General features: G+C 41.1%; 1 protein-coding gene across 1 annotated transcript; it reads left to right on the top strand.

Annotated features, from left to right (window-relative positions):
* Positions 1–455: 455 nt before the first annotated feature.
* LOC104531503 (matrilin-3-like) lies at positions 456–11,491 on the top strand. Its single transcript, XM_029087079.1, has 7 exons — positions 456–591; positions 1,023–1,145; positions 2,433–2,555; positions 4,421–4,543; positions 5,378–5,500; positions 9,512–9,619; positions 11,436–11,491. Exons 1-7 carry the CDS (start codon positions 456–458, stop codon positions 11,489–11,491), a joined length of 792 nt encoding a protein of 263 aa, XP_028942912.1.
* The last annotated feature ends 255 nt before the right edge of the window (positions 11,492–11,746 follow it).

Here is an 11,746-nt window from a genome sequence, read left to right as displayed (position 1 = left end):
AGGAATTCATAGATCAGACTGTATGCCCATGAGCAGATATTAGTAAACTGTCAGACAGTGACAGATACATTTTGGGATTATTTCAACTGGTTGTCTGTAATGGAAAGGGACTGGATACAAAAAGCCAGAAGGTCCTTTCCATTGCCAAGTTCTCATTTCCAGTGCAATGTTACTAAATGGTTAAAATCTCTCCCTGTAACACCCTTTTCAATTCATCTTGCCTTTCTGCCACCTCAGGCAGTGAGTTATTTCAGTGCAGTTGTTCCAGTGGCATTTATGACCTCTTTCTTCTGGCTTCAGAATGATGCAAAAGATGCCCGTAACTTTTTGTGAGGGTGACACAGCACTGGTATTTGCTACTACTAATCCAGCAAACAGTGCAGGATGCACTTTTGTAGGCATAAATAATTAATGACTTTCTTTCCTCTGGGATGGCTGAAATGCCTGTTCTGTAAATGCCCTTTGTAGCTGCGAATGTGGGTGCACTTGGGACCCACGACTGCGAGCAGGTCTGTGTGAGCCACGGCAGATCCCACCTTTGTGATTGCTATGAAGGCTACACTCTCAATCCAGATAGGAGAACCTGCTCAGGTATTACTCCTTTGGTAACTGTGCTCAACTAGAAAAAAATCACTTTTTAACACCATAATTGGATTTGAGAAGCTACCTGTGTAGTTCTGTTAAAAGAGTGAACTTCTGTATCTCCTTCAATAATAATAAACCTAATAATAAATACTAAATAAAAGTCCTCTGCAAGTAATGGTGAGAAGTACTTTGATTCCATCACCATCCTTTTTATTATGCCTACAGATCCATTCATTAGGGCCAGATGCCAAAACAAAATCTTCAGATGTAGACACTGTATGGATATTTTCTCCTACCACTTATTCTAATTCCTTTAGTTACTATTGCCATTTCTGAGCTGATTCCAAATAGAAATATATTAAAAAATGTGAGTATGTACTCCATCCTTACCTACTTTTCATTAACAATGAATTGTTTCTCGAACATGTGTCTTGCAGCTGTGGACATGTGTGCACCTGGAAGGCACGAGTGTGACCAGGTCTGTGTGAGTAACAACGGATCCTACGTCTGTGACTGCTATGAAGGATACACTCTGAATCCAGATAAGAAGACTTGCTCAGGTAAGAATTAAAGTTTAATATAAGAAACTCATGGAGACATGGACATGTTTTCTGTGAGCTACCCTCACTATTTCTAGTTGAAAACTTGCTTACAGACATCAACTCTTGAGAATTCACCTCTAGCTTTTCCCCTTGCTTCCAATAACAATAAAAAAGCATTTTTCTTTAAATGTTTTTATTTAAAAAAAATGCAATCTGGCACTTACCTACCATTATATCATCTTCACAGTACTTCATAAACATCACTTAGTCCCAAGGAGAAGAAGAACCTATTTCAGAGATGCCCACTAGCATTGTCTCCCCACTGGAGAGTGAGTGCCACTAGTCTGTAGAGAACTTAAAACCTGAGGATATTCCCAGGTCCTCTCCACCTCTCCTTTTGAAACTCATTTGTTTTTTTCAGCTTGCTGCTTCTGCTTCCAAAGTTGTGCAGGTAGCAGGCAGCAGCTTCTTCCTTTCTTACTCCTTGAATTGGAACCCTGAAAAGTTAGCCTGGCTTTTTGTGCCTGCCTTCAGCTCATGGATGAAAGTATGAAATTAAATATGAAGTATGAAGTTCCAGGGAGACTTTATAGCGGCCTTACAGTAGGGGCTACAGGAAGGCTGAGGAGGGACTTTTTTACAAGGGTAGGGAGTGATAGAACAACTGGTGATGGCTTTAAACTGGAAGAGGGGAGATTTAGATGAGATATTAGGAAGAAATTCTTTCCTGTGAGGGTGGTCAGACACTGGAACAGGTTGCCCAGAGAAGTTCTGGCTGCCCCCTCCCTGGAAGTGTTCAAGGCCAGGTTGGATGAGGCTTTGAGCAACCTGGTCTAGTGGGGGGTGTCCCTGCCCATGTCAGGGGAGTTGGAACTAGATGATCTTTAAGGTCCCTTCCAACCCAAACCATTCTGTGATTCTAAATTTGGACTCACTGTAGTTACTGCTAATTTTGTAAGAAACAACTTCTGCCTTGACACGTGGCAGGTTCTTGCTCATCTCAGTATGGTGTTTTAGCTTCATCCTTACTGAGGATATTCAGGAATGTTAGAATTACTGATGAAAATCGGAATTGTGTGAGATGTGGTTAGTAATGTCTTGCCGTCCCAATATCTGCCTCCTCCATCAAATAATTAGTAAGTGAATTCAGTTGTCTGAAGCATAATATAACAATGTAGTCAGGTACTGGCTGAATCCTAATTTGAATCCTAATTAAATTGTATTTATAAAAGTTGAAGCATTTAAAATGCTTGAGTGCCTAGGAGGGATTAATAGTTTTTTTCTCTAAAACTTGATTCACCATAGCCATGGACATGTGTGCACCTGGAAGGCATGATTGTGCACAAGTCTGTCTGAGTAATGATGGATCCTACAGCTGTGACTGCTATGAAGGATACGCTCTGAATCCAGATAAGAAGACTTGCTCAGGTAAGATCTGATTAAGGAAATATTAGCAAGTAGCTTTTAAAAATCAGATTAATTTATATTTTTTTTCTGATAAATTATCCAAGAGTTTCTGTACAACTCCTGAAACCACAATGCAACTTTATTTCTTCATATGTCCAGTAATAACTTGAGATCCACAACTCTTCTACAGTTGCGTGAAGCTTGTAATTGGTATAATTAAAATGCCATTTGGCATTTCCCCAAGGACTTCATAGTATTTTCACACCCATAGAGCACAAATTGCCATATCCATCTGAGAGAGGAGATGAATAATATATGTGGTGGGAATACGTGATGTGTACTACGTGTGTCAGAAAGTCTTCAGCAAAGCAGCACAAGGGAATGAGATGAAGAAGAGCAAGGACTGTGCTGGGAGAGAGATTATAGTCTGGGTCATCATGAGTGTGATCACTCTTTCTGGTACATGTGTTTGGACCTTAAAAAACACTCCAGTCTTAGAGGTCTAGAGGATGGAGGGAAATGTTCTTTCCCAGTGCTGGGCTCTTGTGGAGAATAGGAGCATAGATGCAGCTGGTACTTAAGGATGTACATGTAAGTATATAGTACCTACAAATTAATATGTATGCTATGTTATTTTCAATTAATTAGGATTTGAATTTCACTCTTCATTTCTTTGGATGTCTGACTGATGATTTACTTACGCAAAATCCTTTTTTCCACTTCCAGCATAATCCCTTTCCTTACTACATTTTGTGTGACAAAGCCACTGAACCCAGGCTTCCAGTTCCAGCAGGTTCCCAGGCAAATCTCTCCAGTGAAGTCATAGGTCTTGCATCTTAAAGAGCTGAAGCCAGAGGGCCTCAATATTTCTTCCTGCCTAGTTTAGGAGCTGATTTTTTAAGGATAGTTCCGAAGATTAACCTTCACCTGGCATTATATAGACATAATAAACATCTGTGAGGGAATGTGAATTCAGTTAGGCATCCCCTTTGTGAGTCCAATCTTAAACTTCCTTTCATAGCACTGCTTCTTTTCTCCTGTATAGTCAAATTTCAGACGATTTCCCTAATATGCTTACATTTTTTTTCCTTTTGAATCTCATTTTGCAGTATGTTGCTAATTATTTCTCAACCATCCAGGTCTTTGTGATATAATAAAAATAGTCTAGGTCCAAGAGGGGGTCTTTTTATTTCTTTGTTTCCTTTTTTCTTTCCTTCTTTTCTTTCTTTCCTTCTTTTTCTTTCTTTCTTTCTTTCTTTCTTTCTTTCTTTCTTTCTTTCTTTCTTTCTTTCTTTCTTTCTTTCCTTGTGCCTTCCTGGACCTCCTTACTGCAAAGTTACCCAAATATAGTAATTCCTTCTCAGCTTGCCCTTTCAGAGTTGACGTGTTAAATTTGGCAGAAAACATCAGCCTCACACATAAAGTACCCACTTTGTAACTGGCAGCGGGTGCCACGTCTCTTTTTTTTAGCAGCCATGTATGCTCTTCTGTTTATGGTCTTTTCCCTCCACAAAACAGTGTCTTATCCAACTGAACTAGAGCTGAAATAATGCCAAATAGTCTCTTAAAATCCAGATATTTGTTCTCTGAAATGGCTTTGGATAATTATTTTGTAACTGGGTCACTGCTGGTTCAGTTCCTTTTGCAATGTTACAACTGCAAAAAAGTGTTGCCAGTGTTCGAAAAACCATATTAATTTTGTGATGTTGACAGCCAGATACACACTCTGTGTACCCTACCATGGCTAGTAGCGTGCTGACATGCAATAAAAACATCCTGGTTTGAATCCAAATGAAGATATATTTGCAAATGGAAATTACTAATATCGACTCGACTGAACTTGGGGTATTGATTACTATTCTTCTCTTCTCAAATGCCTTCCTCAGCTGTCGACATGTGTGCACCTGGGAGGCACGACTGTGAGCAGGTCTGTGTGAGAGATGATCTGTTCTATACCTGTGACTGCTACCAAGGCTACACCCTGAATCCAGACAAGAAGACTTGCTCAAGTAAGAGCAGATCGCTGCTCCCTATCCCCCCATACCCTCCCCAGCTAAGTACATGTATTGAAATAACTCTGAGTAGCAGGTTAATATATTTGGATCTCTTTCAGAAACTTTCACATGCATTCAAGTGGTGTAAGACAGTTCTATGTCACTCTGCCTTTTCCACTTTGAGCAACATTCAGAGATATAAAACACTTTATATGCAACAGTGCAAACTGCTTACCATTTGGTCTTTCTTCATCACCTTATCACAAAGGCCTTCACTCTATTTAAAACCTGCAATTATGCAATATTTAGCAAACCCAGAACTGAGAAATAACTGAAGAGAGGACCTGGGGTTAGTCACAGAATCACACACTCTGCAGTACTGTGGAAACTGCGTACCACTTTGCAGGAGACAGTTTGAGGGGTGCCTTCCCCTCCAGGCTGAATTTCACATTGCTGTTTGTTTCTTTAGCTTCTCAGATAACTTTGTGTTATAGTGAAAATGTAATTAAAAAAACAAAACAAAACAAAACATTTCTTTCCTTCCTGGTAAAGTTATGATGTGCTGGAAACTTTTCCTATCATGCCTTTGGAGGTGATCTGGTGCTTCACATCTGGTGGGGACAGGCAGCTGTGGTCAGAGTGAGCACAGACTGTAGAAAGTAAGGACTGAGAGAGACCCCAGCAAGGCAATTAGTTCATCTCACTGCTCCCAGGCGAGATCAGTTACCCATCTCACTGTTAAGATTCACATAGGATAGGCTCCCAGCATGCAGAAGCATTGCCATTGGGAAGCATTAAAAAATGCTATCTTGTTTTTGGATAACTGTTTCTCCAAAATGCATTCTGCAGGAACTGATGTATGTGCACCAGGAACCCATGACTGTGAGCAGGTCTGCGTGAGGAATGGTGGATCGTATACCTGTGACTGCTATGAAGGCTTCACCTTAAATCCAGATAAGAAAACATGCTCAAGTAATATTTTTTTTTTCTGAATATATTTATTGAAGTACTTCTCTAATGTGTTAAATGCTTTTAGTCTGTTTAAGAAATATCCTATCAGCTCACTAACTCCTGAAAGTATAATCCCTTTTCATACTTTTCTGCCTTTTTCCACTAATATTTTGAGATAGTTTGATCCTTCTTGTTTAGTTATTGTATATATCTTGTTTAGTTTAACTGTATTTAAAACTACAGTTGGCTCTTACCTATCACCACATGTTTAAGGACTTTACCATATTTAAAAAAAATAATCAGTTATGATCTGCATTTCCTTAGGAAATGGGAATAATTAGGGGGATTGGCAAGGCAGAGTTCTGGGGCATCTGTCTCTGGAGCATGGGACTCAATTGCATACCAGCATTTGGAGGATGGTGGGAGGCCAGAAGGGAACAGAACTGGTGTCAGAAGAATTACTGCACTTCTTGCCCACTCCTCCAAGCTGAGTGGGGCAGGCCTGAACTCACAGAATCACAGAATCATAAGGGCTGGAAGGGACCTCTGGAGATCATCCAGTCCAACCCCCCTGCCAAAGCAGGTTCCCTACAGCAGGTTGCACAGGAAAGTGTCCAGGCGGGTTTTGAACATCTCCAAAGATGGAGACTCCACAACCTCTCTGGGCAGCCTGTCCCAGTGCTCTGTCACCCTCACAGGAAAGAAGTTTTTCCTTAAGTTTGTCTGGAACTTCCAGTGTTCCAGTTTGTGCCCATTGCCCCTTGTCCTGTCACTGGGTACTACTGAAAAGAGCCCGGCCCCATCCATTTGGCCCCCACACTTCAGATATTTATAGACATTGATAAGGTCCCCTCTCAGTCTTCTCTTCTCCAGGCTGAAGAGTCCCAGCTCTCTCAGCCTCTCCTCATACGGGAGATGCTCCAGGCCCCTCATCATCTTTGTGGCCTCCGCTGGACTCTCTCCAGAAGATCCCTGTCCCTCTTGAACTGAGGAGCCCAGAACTGGACATAGCACTCCAGATGTGGCCTCACCAGGGCAGAGTAGAGGGAGAGGAGAACCTCCCTGGACCTGCTGGCCATGCTCTTTTTAATGCACCCCAGGATACTGTTGGCCTCCCTGGTCGCAAAGGGTCAAACTCATCAGCTGTTTTACCTTCAGATGGGCAATAAAGGCATCAACTGTTGGTAGAACCTCTGCACCATTCGATATAGATTTATAAGTGAAGGTGGGCTGGAAGGGACCTCAAGAGGCACCTAGTCCAATCTCTGGTTCAGAACAGGAATAACTTTCCATTGCATTGAGTGGCTAAGGACCCTATGTAAGAGCAGAGTTATAAAATAGGTGGATATGGCCAAGCACCATCTGCAAAAATAGTTATTTTTTGTAGGTCTGGACTTAAACATAAATGCAAAGTAAAAACATAACTCTAGCATGTTTTGTGTGACTTGCTGGGCACCCCAGTGGCAACAGGAGTGTCCAAGATTTTGACTATCAAATACTACAAGACTAAATTTCACAGAAGGACTGTAAAAAACTTCAGGGTACGCTTGGGCTGTTGCCAAAGGTAGTTGCAAAAGTAATTTTTTAAAAACAGATATAATCCAAGGAGGATCTGTATCTATCATTGGAGAACTTAAATGTAAACATAAAAAATAACTGGCAGTTGGTTGGAAACCAACAATGTTGGTGTGATATTTTGAAATGGCCTTCCTCCAGCTGACTCTTGAACAGCTCTTCTTTGTACACTGACCATAAAGCTGGTGGAACGTTCCAAAGAAGGGAGCTGAACAAATACAGGTTCAGTGGAATCCATTGGCTCCAAGACAAATGAATTTCTGCGCTGCTAGAAATGAATCTGTTCATAGATTTTGCAGTTTCCCTGCAAACTGGAAATATCAATGGCATGATTGACAAACAAACAAACCAAAACAGTTCAGAAAAAAGATAAATTGTATCCAGGTATAATATTTCTATTGTTTTACTGTTATAATGCTCACATAATTTGTTTGCTATTGGTCAGCTATGCATTTATATATCTACAGAAAAAATAATCAAATAATCTGCTGTTGTTGCCTTTGCAAGCAACATAAAAACACATGTTTTAAGAGACAGGTATTACATACAAATAATACCTCTTGATAACTTGTTGAAAGGGTATTTCAGAATTGCAGGCCCTCTTCTAAGAAGGCTCTGCACTTGGAAGCTTATTAGTCTGGCCTCAGATGTAGATGCAAATCTTACCACAGTACCTGTGCTTCAGTAGCTGTTGATATGTTTAAGCTTAGCCTGCAGCAGTGATGCAGCTTGCCTCAACTCCTGTTTTCTTTATGGAGTAGGTGAGGTTAAATTGCCTTTCACGTAGCTATGAATTCACAGCCATCAGCTGCTGATGGACGTTATTATACCACAATGAAATTCTCACCTCTCTGAGACCTGGTTTTGTGGTGGATTATGAAGAAAAAGGAATTCTTGAGGGCAGCTTAGGCCGGGCCCCTGTAAGTCTGGAGGACTGAGGGTAAGACCTAGGAACAGATTCAATGGAGCCACCGTGGAGTATGGCAATGCTTGCTTTCTCTTTCTTAAGAGATTGATGACTTCTCTGTCATACTAACTGGCTCCTCCATTAATATTGCTGTGCCTTTCCACTAGATTTTAAATTAATTTGGGCTTATTTGAATGTTGTTCCCTCCATCAATACTCATGTGAGATCAGAATGCACTTGTGTTCACACCTCTTGATGAACCACAAATGATACTCCCTATGCATGTGTATTGCCAGTGTTACAAACCAAGAGTACTTGTGGAGTGATACACATTGATGATTTAGCTGAACCTTATTGCTTAGTATTTAAAATTAATACATGTTGTCCTGCTTTCATTGTTGTATTATTTACCAACTGGTAAATTCAATTCTTTCTAATCCCTTCCTAAACTGAGATTTAGGTGTCTAAATTCCACCCACATCTCACAAACTGATGCAAACTGACATATTTCTGACACTGACTGACTCTTTATGTGCCTAAAATCACGACGTGCCTTCCTGCTTGGCTTGCAGTATTGCTGGAGGCTTAACTTGGGACTCATGCATTCTCAGAAGTGCTGTGTTTGGCAGTGATGGGTACCCCAAATGCCATTACAATACAACTTTGACAGCAGCAACCTTGATTTTGTATAGAAAGATAGATTTAGATTCTATGTAGATGCATTTAGATATGAGGAAGAAATTCTTTACTGTGAGGGTGGTGAGACACTGGAACAGGTTGCCCAGAGAAGTTGTGGATGCCCCCTCCCTGGAAGTGTTCAAGGCCAGGCTGGATGAGGCTTTGAGCAACCTGGTCTAGTGGAAGGTGTCCCTGCTCATGGCAGGGGAGTTGGACTAGATGACCAACCCAAACAATTTTATGATTCTATCTTTCTTCTAAAGAGAAGCACAACAAGTTAGTCATGGCCTTAAATACAGCTAATTGAATAGATTCTGTTTACAGTGATGCCAGTGGCCTTCCTGTGTGAATAGTCAGATGGTCAAAGTACTACTTACAAGAGGGAGACATGGACTGCAGGTTCTTCTCAGTCTGCATCACTTGAACACACTCATTTCACTTCCCAGGGTGCCTTGCCTTTTGGGATGGGGGATATTCTGGATGAGAGGGAGAGGTAACAGGCAAAGGGAAGATTCACTCTAGTCTAGCAATTACAGTTGATGGGGGAGGCTGTTTGGTCCCTGCACTCAGGTCTCTTTTTATATTTTGTTCAGTAATGGTCTAATTTAAAGAGTGCAGATGATCCAGGCAGGCAGGTGAGGAACTCCTTGCTCTGCCTCCTCCTCGGTTAGAGTCAAGTTTTCTCTTTCCTGTCCTGTTTCTGGACTCTGACGCTCGTATCTCCAGCTGCACATCAGCCCCTGTTCACTGCTGTCCCTGGGCTGCAGTGCTTGCTGTAGTCTCACAGAATGAGTTGCAGAATCAAGCATTTTCCTGGGATTTAAATGTTCGGTAATTGTCATAAATGTTCTCAATGCTGATTTCTCTCTTAGGAGCCATAACGAGCAGTCTCGTAACAACTGAAGAATCCTGTAAGTGTGAAGCCATAGCTGCCCTGCAGGACTCGGTCACCTCACGTCTTGAAGCTCTGTCCACAAAATATATCCTTTTTCTTACATGACCTTCTGCATTCAGTTCTTCAGTGATATTTTAGAGGGACCTGCTTTGATGTCAGCCAGGGAAGGAACACACCTCACAAAAGAATCTTCCTGGTAATTTTAGAAATGTTATGGAGCAAAATCTTGCTTGTTGAAATACCATTATGCTTTCACATTTCATTGAAGGGCTTTAGTATCAAGATACTGATAAAATGCACATGACCACATCACCTGGATTATATGTGCTGTGTTGAACATCAAGCGCTGCTCTGTTTGTAATTCTTCCAGATGGCTTTTACTGTTATAGCAAATGCTTAGTTTTGAACCCTCTTAGTAGTAGTGTGGGTATGTCCCAAAATTTTCAAGACACCCAAAAGAGGCACCATGACAACAGCCTGACCATTGCTGTGGTATTCCTCTGCATCCCAGCTCTGCAGACAGGCACTGTTACAAGCAATTTTCATGCACCTTCTTCTTCTCCATGAAAATGTGCTAGCCTGTTGATATCCAGCTGCTGGGATATATGAGAGTGGGAAAGCTGTGAGACAGGGTGCCGGGGTTGGAGGCACTGGGCAAGCCTCAGGTCTGCAGGACATCTGAGGTGCAAGCTGGTGGGTGCCAGCTATGCTGTGCTGGAATTTTCTGGCTTGGTTTGCTGCAGCACGGCGCCTGTGGCAGGGAAGAGAAATGTGGTGGGCCCCTGGATTAGATATTTCACAAACATGTGGGAGAGAAAAAAACAACAAAAAAAAGAGCAAGTGGTGAGCTCTGTGGTACCACAGCAAACCTGGAAGCTGGAATAAATGCCCTCAGATGGCATGGCAGGAACTAATAACTGGAAGTTAAAGTTGGGCAAGCTGTGATTCAGCACAAGGTGCAATTTTTAGAAGTGAGAGTGGTTGATCACTCTGACAATTTACCAAGATTTTGATCACTGGAAATTTTTGGGACTGCATGCTTTTTTCTGTGAAAGGTGTTCTTGTTCAAATAGGAATTGATTTAGGGAAGCACTTGATCTGTGGTTGTCATCTTGATTCCTGGGGCTTCAAAATCAAGGAAGAGTGGGGTATTTAGGACTAATCAAAGGAGAGCAAAGTAGGAGTAGGTTTTATGTGTTAACTCATCATTTATACAGGTGAATGAATTTTTCAATTCGACAGTGTCTGAAAGCCAAATGAAATCCTCTGACAAGGACACAAGACTTTACCAGTTCTTGAATAAATTCAAATCCCTCTCCTTGCAGTGTGCCTGGAGTTCACTTTATCTGCCTGGGAAAAGTGAAGAGTAGACTCTGATTTTCCTTGGCTTATAATATAGAATTCCAGGGAATCCAGGTAGTTAAAACTGAACACCAAGATAATTAAACCTGTAATGTAATCTCAATAGCAGCACGTCCTTCAGAGAACAATCTTTTTGCCCAAAACTGCTAATGTTAAGCAAGAAAATGTGGTAGTTTCAAGTTAGGAATATACATTATTACAAAGAATTGAGTCTTTCTTTCAAAGTTACTCTTTGGTGTGCAATTTGTATCCCTAGCATCTTTTCAAGACAACCTGTAAAAAGCAGCAGAGACAATCACTTGCTGCTCCTCAGCTCTAAATGTCAATTGGTCTTACTCCTTCTAAGAAATTAGAGTTGTTGAGATCATTTGAGAAGTTGCCAGACCTTGACAGATCTCTAAAATGTTTTGAAATCTCTGATTTGAGCAAGTATTGACCTCATTTAGAAAACAGTCTGTTGAAAATGCAGGAATGAGAAAGATTATAAATAATCCAAGCCTTACAGCCATTTTATTATATTGTCCTTAACAACTGACCACTAGATGAAGTGTCTGAGAAGCTGCAGGCATATCAAGGCAGACAGCAGGTTGTCTGAGCTATCATTCTACTTAATTCTAAAATAATCTTTCAGAAGCCATCCTTTTTATTGTGTTCAGCAAGCTTCATTTTGTTGCACAGCTTACAAAACAGCAGTTGGTTTGTTATTACTGACAAATGTGAAGAAGACTTCAGGAAGACAACAGTCTTGAAAATATAGTGACTCTGAGGATCTTCATGTACAGTCACTTTATAACCATTAAGCTACCTATACCTCCTGTGCTTCAGTTTGTGCTACAAGTAGTACAGCAGG

The sequence above is a fragment of the Antrostomus carolinensis genome, unplaced genomic scaffold (genome assembly GCF_000700745.2).
Source record: "Antrostomus carolinensis isolate BGI_N321 unplaced genomic scaffold, ASM70074v2 scaffold31139, whole genome shotgun sequence".
Taxonomy (NCBI): Eukaryota; Metazoa; Chordata; class Aves; order Caprimulgiformes; family Caprimulgidae; genus Antrostomus; species Antrostomus carolinensis.
This window is presented reverse-complemented; position numbering and strand designations above follow the sequence as displayed.